Below are 16,900 nucleotides of genomic sequence, written 5' to 3' on the forward strand. Positions count from 1 at the left end.
TAATTGGGGATCGACCGATCGCCCGAAAAGGTGGAACAGTACAACCACAGCTTGGAGTCCTTACCTTTGTTCACAAAGCAACTTGGCGTTATGATTAACCGGTATGGTCATCGGCCAGAGTCAGAAAACATCACACAGATTCCATGCACACCTGACACCGTGTTTATATCTTGGATTGGTAAGTCAGGAGTATCGGAAGTTTAGGCCTAGCGAATAACTACAACATCAATCAAACAGCAATTTCAAATCACGATAAAAAGACCAAAGAGTTGGTGCTCTGTTCGCTGAACCCGGTAATTTGGTTATAAACGTTACAAAGGACAAAAAACGGACATCCTTCAAAGCCATACGTTCTGCTTTCCCCGTTCTGTACTAATCCACAAGCGACTGATTCCACCCCATACAGCAGTAAGGTCATTTCAGCGTTGTATTAAAGTTTTATCGTGCAAGTGGACTTCTACAAGCAATAGCAAAATTCACCCTATACTACCATTCAAACCCATGTGGCTCGGTAAAACTAGTGTTCTCGCAAATAAGTTCATTACTTTAGCGAGACGTGACAAGATTGGTATCAGGCCCGACACATATACTAAGCATGTACCACGCCACGGCTCAGCTGACTACTTGTATTTTATTCCATAAAATTTAACTGCGCCGAGAAGCCTTAAAGGGGGCAACAACGAAAGAGCAACAAGCTCAAGTACCGCTAGCAAACTCGTCACAAGGCGGGTCTGAAGCTTAAACGCGCATTGCATACTGCCCTCTACCTCGGTAGTTGACCATGAGCATCATCAGCCGACATTAATGTATTTTCAAGACCTCCAATGAAAGCCAGTACAGTGAAAAGCAACTGACTGTCAATACACAGTATGTTGATCACCAAATGAATAAGGAAAACAGCAAGTCACATCAGTACAAAAGGTTTATTCAGTTGTTATTCAACAAGTAAGCAACAGATTCATAAACAAGAACGTAGGGTGTCCTTGGCTGTTTCGTGATATCTTTTGCCATATCTTTCGACAACGGGTGAAAAATGCAAGCGTTCGCATCCAACGGACGATGAGTAGAGAGCAGTAAACGGACAGACTCCACACCCGTGACAACACATGCTCGAATGTCATCAAGATACAGGAAACTGAGTGGTGAGCTAGGGTGACCAGCTGTCGCAACGCAGTCGTCCTCCCATCGGACTGCTACTGTGTAGTGACCAGATGCTGCAGTTTCACCCACATGGAAAATTACAGCCCGAAGCCGATACCGTCGTTCGTCCATGGTGAACGAAATTTCGTGATTCAAGAGTTCTGTTATGAAAGTCAGAAAAAATAAAACGGAATTATCCGGGAAACGGAGAGAAAGCTGTGGGTGTAGCGTCTGAAATAACACGTAATCGATTATGAAGAGTTCCCCACTAGATATGTTGTCGCTGAACTCCCAGCCTGTTTCACAATGTACAGGTTGAATATGTAGTGCATGGTTCGGTGATAATATCACCCCACTGGCTTTGAAACAATCACATTGGGGGACACCCTGAAAATTAGTTTGCGGTTGCAAAGATCTGGGGGACTCAGGATTCGCCCACACAGACCTTAGGCAAAACAAACTTCACACCCTAGAGTAGCTTTCAACAATCGAAAAGACGTTTCCTGTACGGTTACTTTGGCCATAAATTCTAAGGATGTGGCCCTATGTTCTGACTCGTTGGACAATGAAGAAATCATAGCTGATTTGGGTGAATAGTTTTTTTTTCCAACAAAAAAACACGACATCGTAGTATAGAGAAATATGAGCCAAAAAGACTGCTTTTTACACGTTTTCTTATCCTATAAATGCCAAGAGTTGAGGATGGAGTGCACTATTCAGATGATCACAGCAACACACTGGCATTTATTTCACTGCGTCTCAACCAAAAACGTCCCTGATGAACAACCCCATTATAATACGGCCTAATACGAATGAGCATATTTTCCGCATGAGTAGAAAGGTCCACATAACAGACTGACGTTCATCATTCGTCCAAATTTAGTTGCACAGTGATACTGGAATCGTGCTCATGTGTACACATGCACAGATAAAAAAGGCATTACCATACGAGTAGAGTGCTCTTCCCACATGCAGATGCGTGGCAGTTTGTCTTCAATAATCGTTAGCGCCTGACGCGGTGGCTCATATCAGAGGGGATGTGGTTACGGGAAACGTCGTTAGCAAAAATTTTTACAGGAATCCTCCACGAGAAATCCTGAGGGGAACATCCTTTGGGCAGACGATTTTGACAGGACTTTTCCCGACGCCACCTCCCCAAACCGAACAAGAAGCACCTTATAGCTCCAGAAAGGGCTAATTTACTCCACATCATGGTACAAAAGCTCTACGATATTGACTTAGGCTTTCATTAGCAACAATGGATAGTATAAGCACTACTATTGCACGGTAGTGAAGCATCAGTGTCAGCACTGATGTTGCTGTTTTTGATGATGGCTGTTACACTACCTCACCACACTTGGCTTGAAGAATCACCCGGCCTACGAGTATGTCCGTCTAAAAATGTCAAGAATGCAATGCTGGAACACAGTTGCAGCATCGCAAGTGAGCATCAGAAAGGTTCCTAGACAGTTGTTTACCGCTATCCAAGAGAATGAAGGAGCTTCAGCTCGAGGTCGTGTTCACCTGCGCAGTAAAGTGAGTTAAGAGAGATACTAACACAAGAGTTGCAGGTGTTTCGTCAGCAGGCTCTGTAGTTTATCCTGACCTGCTTCGCTAAGTGAAACTGAAACGTTAAAGTATGAGATATCTAGCAAGAATAGCCAGTAATTTTGAGACAAGAAAACACTACTGGTGCTCACAAAAACTAAATGCTTATGACTTCACTATTTTTAAATGGCAGTTGGATAAATAGCGCTCTCTTTTACCGGGACCATTAGTCTTTCCTCAAACACTCACATCCGTGTCAGAATAATCAATCCGTTTGGAAGTTTCTTTCCGAACTTGTACCTCAGGTCCTAGGTTGTCGGACTGGTAGATCTTGGTTCTCACAACCAAGGAGCTGACTAAACCGTTTTCTTCGTAAAACAACACAGATCAATAATTTGGCACATCGACCGATTCTAACCGAGAAGTGTCCGTCAGTTTCGTAATATATAATTTTTTTTAATGAGAAGACCATGTAAGACCCGGGTTTTAGCATACACAAGTTAAGTTGGTAGCAAGTGGATTGCACTATCTATATTTCTGAATTAAACGTTAACCGGACATTGTTGTGCTGTAATCCAGTGCACCCTAATTTTCCTATAAGTTATCCAGAGGACAGATCACAGATTGAGCTCTTCACTGATCACACAGGCAGAAGAGTACTGTGGACGCTCCACTGACAACATCCAGTATAGCTCGATGGTTTCTGAGTCGCCGCACAGTTCAGTCTCTAAGCAAAGGCATCACAGCAACTGAGTTTGCCGCCTTTTTAGAGGGAAATTAACACGTTAAGCGATGGGTCGTGAACCATGGAAATTTGCGATTGTGTGAGTATTCTCCTCGGATGATAGCTGCATCATTTAATGCATGACAATTTTACACCAGCATCATCACCACTACGGGAAGCAAAATTACTGTCGAAAGCGGGACTTGGACGTCACGTAATCATTAGCGTTTGGGATGTGAAAGATGTGACCATAACCTGACACTCGAAAATGACTGAATATCAGGTAAAAGCAGACGAGCGCAGGGTGCAAAGATTAAAACATGCCAAGTTCTGTGCAGTTTGGTAACACAACAACAGCATGAAAAAATAGGGTTCTACATGAACGATAAGGAACTGCTAGGTCATATAAATGAACTAATGAGTCAGTTTTTTGAAATAAAAAAACCTCAGGGTAAAAAAATGGATCGACCGAACGGTCGGAACGGTAATGAGATAATCACACAGGATTAGAAGGTAAGGGAAGCATACGCGAAGGACGATGTCACGGAATTCTGTTCAGAGAATACATAAGTGGGAACTGGAGGAGGGATTAGAAAGCCCAGCAGAACACACGCATATGCTCCAAAACAATGTATCCAGAATGAACATGAATGTGTGAACATACTTGCAGGAATGATAAGCTCCGGAGGGACATTGATAAGTTTGAGCGATTTCCCGATAGTCCATGAACCTGACTGCGAACTGCTAGTAGAATTCCCAGTATGGAGTCCTGTAGAGCCACAGGTATAAGAAAACCGCTTTAGCTGGAGCAGCAAATAAGGAGGAATTCGATCTATCCCCAAGCGACGGTTCACATTAGAAGCTAACCCCGTGGTGACATCTTGATAGTCGGACACCGATTCAACTTCGGTCAAGCGAATGAGAGAAGAATCTATCCCAGTCACCTAGAAGGAAAAACGAAAGTGGACACATGGAAAACAAACACTACTAGCTGTGAATACATATAGTAAGAAGGTACTCTGAAATTCATATATAGTTTGAGGCCAAGATGTGATATAACTGTTTCACAGCACCATCGTCACATACCCTCATTGACAAGTAGGGCCACGATTCGAACCTGACTGTGCTTCTTGATTGTTTCCGCCTAGGCCGAGGCAATCAAGCTGTATCTGTCTTTGTGATTCCTTCGTGTCGCACGGCAGCTACGCTGACAATGTCGAAGCCGAACGACTATTATTATTTTTTGACGAAACACTATTCATGAGGCTACTGAAAACTTCCTCCCTGCGGACGATCGGTTTTGTCCTTCTTCCGGTTCATCGGTTAGGTGAGGCTAAAGGTGCGGTCCGCTAACATTATGTTCTAGTGTGATCCGTTATTACTCAACTGCATCAGCGTCGCTATTGATGCGCCGCCTCGGTACAGTACCAAGGTTTGAGAGGTCCCCCATGATACTATGTTTCACGCTTGCGATCAATCAGGAGCGCAACTAACTTTTCATAACCTGAATAATTCCACCATGCAGTTTGAAGTGTGTTCCACGTCTCAAAAGTGCAAATGCTAGAATGAATAGGATCAAACCCGAATCGCACACCAAAAAATCGCCCACCTGATATCGTGGGATAACTCATCTACCTCGTTTGTTGTGTAGGTGGTGGTAAGCCAATGAAAAACGAAGCTACTTGTCGAATCCGGATGACCGGATATTTTGCAAACCTGCGACGTCTGTGGAGTTGATGTGACATCAGCACGTCTGTCGAAGGTAGGTTACTGTTGTGTCTACTGTGTGTCTACTACTGTTGTGTCAGAGACGTGGACTCTGAACATCGACGGAAGACCGAGAATTCCCATGTCTAACGATTAGAAACTAGGAAGCATTGTTCAAGTAGGGTAGAGCGATAGGAAAAATAGGGCTGGGATGTGTCGGATGCTTTTTGAAAGAACATGTCAACCATGAGATATTCACTCCATGGACTACAGTAGTTGGAATAGGTAGTCCATGTGTAACTGGATGGCCTGATGGGTAGAGGTCTTCCAGCTCGGTCATATACAAGAGGGTATTCTTTGACCCAATTGTGGGTTCATGATAAAAACCGAACGAACTCGCTCGGTCGTTAGTTCCAATGAATGCATGTCCTCTCATCATTCTTCCTGATATTGATGAGCGAAACGGTAGCACTTGGAACCAAATTACGGTTGACTCATAGCTTACGGTTAGTATGTTAGATCTATAGGACCCACTAACGAAGCATGGAACCTTTGGCTCAGCTGTGCTAGCAAATGGTACCTCTCTGGGCATTAATTCTGAGACGCAGAATAGTAATTGGTAGCCATCTTGAAAGATACAACCCAGTCCCATCACCCATGGCATCTCTACATAAAGCGATCACGTGCTATGAACTGGTTACTTCATCATCGCTCGCATTGGGCCGTCTTTTTCTCATTCTCCTCATCCTTCACGAACCGGCTGAAATCGACGTGTCCTTGGTGGGAAACATATGGTAGAAGGACAGAGTGTGTGGCTCAGCAACAGAATATGAATAAAGCCTATGGGACGAAAAAGGAGAAATACTGAAGATCGAGACTAAAGATGCTAACATCAAATGCCCTGATACTTGACTCGATTGCCGTGAAACATGAAACGAACTGAATGTTTATTTTCCTGGTCACAATAAGCGATAAGAGTTCTCATGTGAGATTCAATCGACAGGCGAAGAAAGTTTGATATGAGAATGGGTTTATCTGTGAAAATAAGCAAAAATCTGGTGATGTGACGACGATACTGTTATCCGTGTAGTACTTCTCCCGGTCTCCAGGGTGAAAGGGAGGTAATGAAGACACGGGTGATTGGGGAATGCGCCCCACTGTTATCAGCTAGAGCAACAGCCCATCTTGACACCACTGAATGGGTACGTTGAATACAACTTCTTCGACGGTTACTTGCACTGAGGTACTAGCTGACACTGATCCTACTCAATTCGGGCAAATTGATCCACAAAATACAATATGAGTGAAGAAAGCGTCCCATTAATTGTCTTGATTGGGGCCTCATGGGATTTCGACCTGGTGTAGGTCGAGATAGCTTAGTGGTTAGAGGTTTGTGGTTCGAACACGACCTCTACATCTCGATTTCTGTCTAGCAGTATTCCGGCCCTCGTTTCGACCTGGTGTAGGTCGAGATAGCTTAGTGGTTAGAGGTTTGTGGTTCGAACACGACCTCTACATCTCGATTTCTGTCTAGCAGTATTCCGGCCCTCGTTTTCCTTCGGGTTGCATGGCAGCTAGAGGCACCGAAAGTGTTACAGCTGAATGATTACTTTTATTTTACCTAAATCAGTAGGTTGGTGGTGTTTACTAAAAGCGGTGTTCCATGAAACATGGTTGATCTATACGGAGTGCTGTGACCAAATGAATTCGAACGCAATCAAATGCTTGACTTTCAGAAGTGAGGATGAGGACGTTTCGGAATTGGGATGACGTGCTACGACAGTAAAGAAAAAGCGACCCAGTAGCTCATTTTCAGGTATTGATTCCCCTTTACTTTAGGAGACTAGTTTAAATGCTACAGCGACTCTGTGAGGCTAATGGGACTTGTCTGCGCAAAGCCGTCAAAAGAAAGGTATTAACTCGCTACTGTGAAAGGATGTCATTCCATAAGTTCTACAGATTATTGGATCCACACCCAAGTGAAATGTTATACGCTAGACACAGCACTGTATAGCCAAGGTGCTCCACGCAAAAACAGACAGACACATATGCATTAGTTACAGACCGATCCGCTTCGTCATACATAACGACGTTGTATTCATTTCGTCATTGGGAGAGAAGCGGTCGGAGGAGGGACAAAGTTGAAACGCTCAGAATTAGTAACTGTAATCACATAATAGCAAGCCAACATTAGTAACGCTGATACTAGCCTCGCGCGAATAAGTCATTCAGCTGTCTATCACGTGTTGTTAAAACTTGTTACTCGATGAACTGCACGTGATTACACCCACCGTTTTCAAACGAAATTACAATACTACACTCCCTGACACGTTAGTTATACACACACCTACCTAGCTCTCCGCAGGCGCTCAAACACCGTTTATAGGACTAAAAGATATTGCGCTGATATCGCGAAAATAAAAAAGTTTGGAACATGTAGAGAATCTTAGATAAGAGTTGGTAGTGCTGACTTATTCGCAGCCGGTTGAGCGTCACGCTCCAACGGTATTCGGATTCTCACAAAGGTATCCTTCAACGTACCTTAGGGTCATTTATTTCTAGAGGTAGGATGAAGAAGGGTTCTTTGGTTGCAACACAAGTGGCTTGACGCGTGAGTTCATCGACTGACACACCGGTTGGTTTTCGAGGTGTGGGGACTCTGCCGTGCTTGACAGTGGACCGCGCTATCAAGACTCCGGAAAACAATTCAGATATTCGACTGTGACCACCCTGAAGCATAGTCTAGAGAAGACAGAACGAAAGCGTGACAGCAGTAAAATACGTAAACGTTGAAATTAACAAAACGACGATATACTGAGGTTATGCTAAAGACAGATCTATTCGGTGGAGGATTTAGAGGACAAATTAATCTAAATAACAGGAATCTCATTGAAGCTAATGCGTTGATCCTCCATCAAATGGTGAATGTTCATGGAACCTTATGGGTATTCCAGCTGGTTCATTCAAGCGAAAAGACAGGATTTGAGATTAAGCAAAGCCCTATACCCATACTATCGGACTGCCGTCGAAACAATATCTCCAGATTTGGTAGTTGACTTTGCTCGATTCAACTTGTTTCCCAGAAAGCACGAGAAAATCAAACCGTTCGAACATCTTTGTCCAACTTGATAGTACACTGTCAAATGTAAGCGGTACTTCGTGCTTCTCCGACTGATTTCAAATAATATGAAAGTTGAAAGAAGGCCGGATGGATAAGATCATGATGCTTGAAGGAACTGCGTTCGATTCTCCGTCAGTAAGTTCAACATGAGTTTTCCGTATGCTGTTTCAAGGACGACGAATTTATAAAAATCCATTATTTACATTCGGTTGGCAAGAGGTATTTATTATAACGATTGCTAGTATCCAGTGATTGCCTATTTGAATTGGAGGTCACGTAGTCCGCGTGAGTTAACTGCTTACAATTTGCGCACATTATACCCAGCTAATCACTCAGTCAGTCAGTCTATTACCAACAAACCATATGTCGGGGGTTGTTTCCAGCTGCTACAACCACCGAAAATGGGAGCGTGGGAGCTATAGCCAATCATAGGACTCGATGGCATAGTCGGTTAGTGCACAGTGTACATTGCTCTGAGGGAATAGGAAACTGGACAGCTACGCGCTGAAGGCGATAGTTTTGACACGCAAGAGCGTCACTCACTGCCTGACAGAGCCATTTCTGCCAGTTTCCCTTAATCATTGGTTAGTTGATTTACGGGATCCTCACCCGAGGAGGCAGCAGTTATCCACCCGACTTTACTGGTTAGCGTTTTCATATCTCAGCGGTGCTTATCCGATGTTCCCACCAGACATGACCAATGCTTCGGAGGCACCGGTAGTCAAATACTGACAACTCCAGTACGTTCTATGCGCATAGAGGCACCGTCTCTAGCCCATAAAGTACTGCGGATAGCATTGCCGCAGTGTATACTCCGCCCTTGACAAACTAATTAACGTCACATCTGCCGCACAGGTATTCAGGTTGGTAAAAGCTACCCTGACCTTCCCGATATGAGAAGCAATCTCACTTCCAGCCAGTCCACAGGAGCTTATACCGCTGTTCAAGCAAATAAACTTATCAACCAAGTCGACTGGTTCGTCTGAAAGCATGACGTTTAGGTTTGATCCCACCCTTACAGTTTACAGGTGTGAAACGCATGCCGAACAGTGCGGTAGAGTTATTTAAGTTATGTGAAATGGTTTGCATTTTTGAAGGATCTGAATCCAGGACAGCAATATCGTCCGCATACTCAATATCCGTGAGCGAACGCTCCGGATGCATTTCGATCCTAAAGATTTAAAAAACAGGCAGAAAATAGGCAATGTTGTGGAATTTGGGTAGCTCGGGTGTGCCAAAAACTATGCAACCTACGGTCTTCAAATAAGCTAGAACCCACAAACAGGAAGCATATGAAATTCTGTGAACAGGTACCGGCTCATCTAGCTTAGACAGCTCACCCACGGGTTACCAGAAGTATACATCTTTCGGTCACCCGACCAGCACAGTCCACTATTCTTTCTCTCGTAGTGGACAGGCATTGATCTATTGGGAAGCAACTGACCTAAACATGCACACCACACTTTGTACCATTCGGTCATTCCAATCTCATCTTATGCAGTTCCGTAATTCAGCAGCTTCAAACCTCCGTGAGCTAGCAAAGGGCGATAAAAAGTAAAGGGTCGATAGTCTCACTTTATATTTTTATCGTATAAGACTGACAAACGATTGACAACTTTCTCTCACGTCAGAAATGATTTAACGAGCCCCGAATGGACGGCGTATTCACAAAATTTAGGATAGAAGTCGAAAATACTCGTTTATGTATCATCTACATAGGCGTTTATGTTGAATACCCACGTGTTACCTATACAAAGGTATGACAGTGGTAGTTCTGAAAGGTATGTTGTAGTTGACCACAACAGCCAACCCATCGGATTGCTACAACAGTTAGATGGAAATAAGTCAACTTTAAAACAAACCTTTCTGGCTTCTGGACGCCGTTTGCCAGAACGATCAGTGATGATCCAATCGGAAAAGTCGTCCTCAATACCATTTACCGTTGGACTGCAGCCGGTTTGGTCCACTGCAGCGAGCTCTTCATGTAGGCGTGACAGCATACGGGTGAGACATTCCTGAAACGACAGCAAGAAAGTAACATAACACTGAAGTCAAAGAAATTGTGCCTATTTAGCGAATTCAACATTTAGATCAGGACCACGAAGAAGAAGGGCCGAGCCCGTTTTCAAAAGTTGGAATATCAAGTTCGAATAGTGTGATGCACCGTAGATGTCAAAAACAGCGTATTGGTTGTGGAAACAGCTCGCCGCACGAAGTTAGTCACAGTTTGAATAAGGAGGAGGGATAACGCAGAGTTAAGCACATCAAATAAGCCAATACTTCGCTCTATGGTTGGATGGCTCCGATTCGGTACCGGACAGCTTCCACACATGGCGCCGGGTTGACTAAAATAAGCCAAGTTCAGGACAGCCATCGATTTCCACAGAAAATGTGCAACGTGAGGCAATCAATGACTGTTATAAGGGTAATGTGTGAGCTTTTACATGTCCTTCCCATTAGACAAGGCAAGCATGCACTGATGGATTAATAAGTATCCATTCTATCAAGAACGTACACTAGCCACTGTCAGTTTCGTTGTTGGACAAATTGAGAATGGTGCGTTGAAGCGTGAGACCTCTTGTGGAAACTTTAACTGCCTTTCGGACCGTCAAAGACGTCAGCAGTCAATTTGATTTGAGCTGGACAGTAGCCTGGTACCAACCAATATTCGGTACAAATAAGGATCTTAGCTACCTGAAAGAAGTGACTTAGACGTGTGCCATTGAGAGAGGTCTGTATGGATGGAGCATCTTTTTTCAACAAATTTATTCTTCTTTCTGGAGCTGATGAGTGATGTAGACTTACTGATGTGATCGGTTACCGTCAGCAGTTTCACCAGGCTATTGTTCAGAACGACAATGTCAGCTCCATAGTTCAGGCCTAAGACCCGTGTGGCCAGGCTAATTTAGATATCAAGATAGTTTTGTGGGCCTAATCAATCCTTAAATCCAACACTGGGGTACCTCAGATACACAGGACATCAGGGTAGATGCCACTGTACCCCCTTGTTGATAATATCCCAGCAGCAGTGCACTGTATACAAGGTAACCCGTGTCGATGCAATGACTGCACTACAGACAAGCGGGATAAAAATACAGGAGGGAAATAGCAACAACCTCCTACTGAATAAGCGTTCTGGCATTTTGGTAGTTAAGCGGTGCTTATACTAAGTGACAAGGAGAAAATGCTCTAGGAACCACAATAGTGGTAGAAACACCGCAAAACAGACTGGAAGCAGATGCCTCAGAGAGACCAAGTGAATAAACTTCAATCCTAATTGGCATTTGAGACACGTGCGTGGACTTGTGCAACCAGTCATCATCTCATTTGTGGCCTCATCTTGGAATCAATATTTTCTGTGCTCTCGTCATCACCTGAAAACTGATACCATAAAGTGAAAGGACACCAACAGAAGAAAACCAGCAGTCCCGACAGGCAATAAATTTCTACTTCAAAATATAAATATTCGATTTCTGGTAGCCACTAGGAAAAGTCTAAATAAACCGGTCCCGTGAACATGACTCAGAAGATCATAAATAATCCATGGAGATACAAAAATCACTGTAGGTGAAGAGTGGCGTGGTTGAGTAGACTTCTGAATGTGTGGAAAACGTATTTTTGATGCCAAGTATTAGGTATGTGTTGACACAACGACTCCACACATACAAATGATTTCGACATCCATCAAAATCAGTTGTATATATGGAGCTACCATACGAGACACTACTTCAAGGAAGGCGAAATCACCCAGTTTCTTGCATTTCAAAGGTAGGCTGCTTACCATTAATGAGGCTACTGAGGAAAGTGCAGTCTATTCGCACTAGTGGAAATTCTTATCAAGCGTGTGTTCATCGCCAATATGAAACAGTAGGATCGGATTGCTCAATGAGTTGGGTAATGCTGTTCAGACTAATCATAGAAATCGCCATCGTGATCGTTGTACAAGTGAAACCTGGTGCGATGAATCAGATTCAATTAAGTTCAACGTAGATAAACTTTACGGTCACGCCATCCGGTTGTGTTCTACGTAACGTGCGAGCAACAAACAACGCAACGGCCGAATAACTTACGGCTCCGTCTTCCTGGGATCCTCCGCTTAGGTCCAAAAGACGGAGGAACTGTTCATCTGCCACTAGTGGCGGACCCAAATCAAACCGGGTTATGGATGATCGTCGCACTGTGGTGGGCCCATCGTTTCGCAGTTCCACTCGTCCTGATTGACCCGGTGCGTTGAGTTTATTCGCCATCGCTGGTGACGGCAGCGGTATAAACTGTTTGAATAAATCCAACCTAAATCAGGAGAGACAGAAATGAAAAGGTAGTGATGGCTAATACTTCTATGAAATCACAATATGCTTAAATGAGAGTGAACACCAAAACAGCAGCCGTGCCCAAGCCGAGTTAAGTAAGCCAAAGACCACCGGGAATTAGCCGAAGAAACAGGGGTAATTAGTTCAGCATCAGTAACACCAAATAAGGCATGTTTGCCGGAGGGACTTGTCCTGAAGGTTCATAGTCCTTCGGGTGAGTGCGATCCCCACTTCTCTTCTCTAGAGATAAAAAAGAGATGATCCTTAGTAAACCTATGAGCCCCTATGTCGTGCCTACTCTAAAGTAGCCATTTAGGTTCAAAAATGTCATCACGTTCCTTCACTGATACGACTGTTGCTAATTTACTCAGGATGCTTGATGAACAAGGGACAAACGCAACCTACAGCTGAGTGAAGGAATACTAGTTGCGTCGAGATGACATATGTATTGCCTCATCTGATTAAGGCCGGATGGGTATAAGGGTGGAAGATACAAAGTAATCTAGCGTTTGACTGGTATCACCTGATTATCTGAATAAAGGAGACAACTAAAAAGTGTGGCCTGATGAACCACACAGCCATGAAGCACACTCAGAAGGAAGCCGAATGGTTTGAAGTGAACAATGGCGCTCATAGGTCGATTCCAGCGCCAATTAGTACGCAAATAGGTCATTGTATTGAGACAGCCGTTGTTGTTCCAAGTACTGGTGCTTGATTTAGGTACACTTTCACCTATGAACTGCATCACTGGTAAGTTAAACCCAAGGCATGTTTCATTGCATGCACGGCTAACCATGAGTTGCTTGGTCTACCGGGTAGCATTCATGGCACCATCAAAAGCTGAAAACCAGCAGATGTCGCTTGAAATCATTTCATCAACTGTGGCGCGTAAACATATTATACGTGGGCTATAAACGAAGTTTGATAAGCATTTCTGTGAAGCCACGGAGGGTAACAGACAACAAGATATATTGTCAAATAATTCAGCGTGATAAAAGAATACTAAAGAAGAGGTCAAAGTGGAAAGCGTACTTCGCGTAAGAAAAACATTTGTTGGAAATTACAGGGGTTCGGAGCCACAGGAACTAAAATAATGTCAACAGGACGGTGATAATGCCTCGGGAACCATATAGTGCAAAACGGCTAAACTTGTTTGCCAATCACAAAGATTCTGCAGAAAAAAGTAACCACAGATGTTTGGTAGTCGCGGAATATTTTCACTGAAAGAAGCAGAGCACGTTGCGAATTGAAGGAGCAAACAAACTACATACACCGATGCACGTAACAAACTTGACATTGAGCTTTCCGCTACACGTGAAAACTTGTGTTGAAGGTTCTGTGTTTATCCCCCGCTTCAGATGGTTTCGAATCAAGGAATTTTAACGGTGAGAACTAATACGGTAGCCAATCCAAACAACATACTAAACATACGGATGTTCTACCCTGGAGAGATCAACCGAAGGAACCCACCAAATACGACAGCTCCAAAGGACACATGTTCTTCATACCTAACGAAGGAACGTTTCAATGCTAGCCGACAGTGAATAAGAAGCCTTCAGATATTCGATCAAACCGGATGCGTCAATAGGGTTCCGAAAATAGCACACAATAGAAGAGATGAGAGAGAAATCCTCACTTTAAAATGACAATCAAGTATCTCAATAAGACTTAGAACAAAACGGACGAATACGATAGACAACAGTTGTTGAAAATAACCAGCAATAAACGCCAACGTGACAGCACTTACATAAGCTGGCATAGAGAACCGGATTTAATTACGGCATTGCTGGCTGAGAGTTCCCGGAAAAGACGAACAACTGAAGGTATATGTAACAGTGTCTGTAGGCAGACATTCAAGAAACAACAATTCCTGTAGTTCTGAAAGCCTCGTGGTCTCAAATTCGATTGCTGAATGGTTTCCTCGCTTGAGGCAGTGGCGTTGTTTCCGATAGATATACCTAGGATGGAGTAACAGTGTAGATGCATCAAGAAAAACGTGCAAGAGATGCATTGGTACGTGAAACGTAGCTTCCAAAAGTAAACAGGACGTGAGTTCATTAAATAAGAAATCGGAATATCTAACGATGGAATCGGTGATAGTTATCACAGACGATGCACGATAGTGCGCCCATTTTGTGATTACATAACGGGACTTAACGGGACAGCGACCTATTTAAATCAGACACTACGAGCTTTTGTTCCTTAGTACGCAAATGGCAAAACAAAGCGAACCTTAATGCCACAAGGTAGGCTGTAAGAAGGCAAAGACAGATCATACTGACCATTGTTTTCTATACAGGAAAATGCTGGTAGCTCAGGTAACGTAGATGGTAGTTGGCTTGTTAGCCGGGCTAGGTAATTTGACTGCAAACGTTTCATCACCAATCGATGTGACATCACCAGTGCGTTGTTGGGGAGCGTAGTGATGCGTAACGATGGGCTGGTGGTTGTGTGTTGCATAGTGTGTGGGTGTGTGTTGATATACGTGCTGCAAGCCAGATACGACATTTCACATTAACTGGAACTTCAAAAATGCGTGTGAAGAGAGCGAACCAGTGACTTTCACGTTGGAAGACACACACTCTAAGCCGCAGGACAGCGTAAGGGTTGACCAGATAGTACAGTGAATGAAGCTGAATAGAAGCCTGATGAAGGTTGCCTGGCTATTTGACGGAGTGATCAAAAGATAAGAAACTGATCCACGATGAGCCACAACAAATACAATAATACCGTTCAGCCATAAAGCCCTTCGGTGCCTAGCTGCCGCGCCACCCGAAGGAAGCACAATGGCTAAGATACTGTCAGGTTGCCCAACCCAGAAAGTAGTCAGGATGTTGGGGTGGGGTTCGAACCACGGACCTTCCGGTGAACCACTGAGCCATCTCGAGCTCATGACAAGGCAGCCAGAGGTTGGTGTATTCTCCAAGCAAAGTTCGTCCCTGGAGATGCAGTGGAACTAATAGTAAGTTGCAGTCCGTATGGTGCAAAATTAAGTAACCTCCCTAGTGTATAGGTTCAAAATTCGGGATCCACTGTGCAATGCTTGAAATCGAGCCCAAAAGGCGTTCAAGCTTACCGCTCCACAAGAAGAGCACAAGGCTCTCCTAACACTGCCAGTAAAGTATTACCTAGGGAGGCTGTTTACCTTACGCGTGGCTAATAAGGGCTACGTCGGTGAACAGGTTTAGCGTTCACGGAACTAAGTCGTGCTCAACCACCAGAGGCAATCAAAAGGAGGAACTCACGTATTAAGCCATCTTGACACCCATCACGGTACTAACAAGTAACAGCATTCAGAAGTCAAATGTCCGGATAAGAAAAAGGTGACATTGAACATACGAGACGGCGAGATAACAGGTATTTTACGCATTGTAGGCTAACATCGCAAAAAGTAATCAAGAATTCCCATTTCCAAACCTTGAAATTGTGGCAACAAGAATGAATATGAATGTACATCGCATCACTATAGCTGATCAAACAAAAGGTCAGTGTCCAAATTAAAGATAAAATGCGACGGTAAACCAAAGGTTCTCATGGTTGAAACATCATCCGGAGAGAAGTTGTGGTGAACATGAACTTGACAAATCACTTCCCACAGCACCCATTATGTGGTATTGACTTGGCTGAGAGTGACCAAGGCATGGTCGGAAAAAATTTAAGCCCTAAGGGAACATTATACCGAATACCGGGCGCTGGTCAAACGTGAGAAAAAACGTCCGCTGATTGGAAGATCTATGCGTATTACAGGAAGCCGCCTGTCCGGCACTCTAACGGATGGAAAAAAATCCACTAAGAATTATTAGACAATTAAAAAAAATCAGAATGCGAAAACAGTACTAGATACATACCAGCAGGTGACGGTTGCTTGGATCCCTTCGAACGTTTGCGGCGGCTTCTCCGCCTAGAGGAGGTTTTATCGCGAGTGCTTTTGAATTCTGCATGAGATTCAGTACGTAGTTGGATGAGCTGGTCCTCCAGTTCAGGTAACTCGATCATTGAATGATACAAATGCACTATCAGCTAGCGCATCCTAAAAAGGATAAAAAGGGTCTAAGAAAGTGCGAAGAGAACCTTTTTCATCATCCTCAGCTATGGAAAAAGCTTACATGTTGTACAGTCATTATGGCCGCCCCACTTTTCTTTGCTGATGGTTTTGAGAGCAATCGAGCAATCGTGGTATGAGGCAGTCTGGGGGTAAAGTCGTACTGTCCTCTGCGACAGGAGTGTGAAGGCAGTAAGGTGTTCCCCCAGGCGACCAGCATGTCCATTTTCATGGAAGCAACGATGCTGCCTTCCCCCGAGGAAGGACGGGCTAGAAAAGGTCGGCCCCCAAAACCGCACACTCCGATC

At 44.0% G+C, this 16,900-nt stretch overlaps 1 protein-coding gene across 1 annotated transcript; it reads right to left on the bottom strand.

The window, feature by feature from the left end:
• Positions 1 to 907: 907 nt before the first annotated feature.
• On the bottom strand, positions 908 to 16,570 carry T265_08394 (hypothetical protein; the record flags this gene model as incomplete). The annotated part of the gene is made up of 7 exons (XM_009174188.1): positions 908 to 1,301; positions 4,077 to 4,356; positions 7,661 to 7,861; positions 10,103 to 10,255; positions 12,311 to 12,530; positions 14,298 to 14,508; positions 16,399 to 16,570. 7 exons carry the CDS (start codon positions 16,544 to 16,546, stop codon positions 928 to 930), a joined length of 1,587 nt encoding a protein of 528 aa, XP_009172452.1.
• Positions 16,571 to 16,900: the final 330 nt, after the last annotated feature.

The sequence above is a fragment of the Opisthorchis viverrini genome, assembly GCF_000715545.1.
Source record: "Opisthorchis viverrini unplaced genomic scaffold opera_v5_216, whole genome shotgun sequence".
In the NCBI taxonomy this organism is placed as follows: Eukaryota; Metazoa; Platyhelminthes; class Trematoda; order Opisthorchiida; family Opisthorchiidae; genus Opisthorchis; species Opisthorchis viverrini.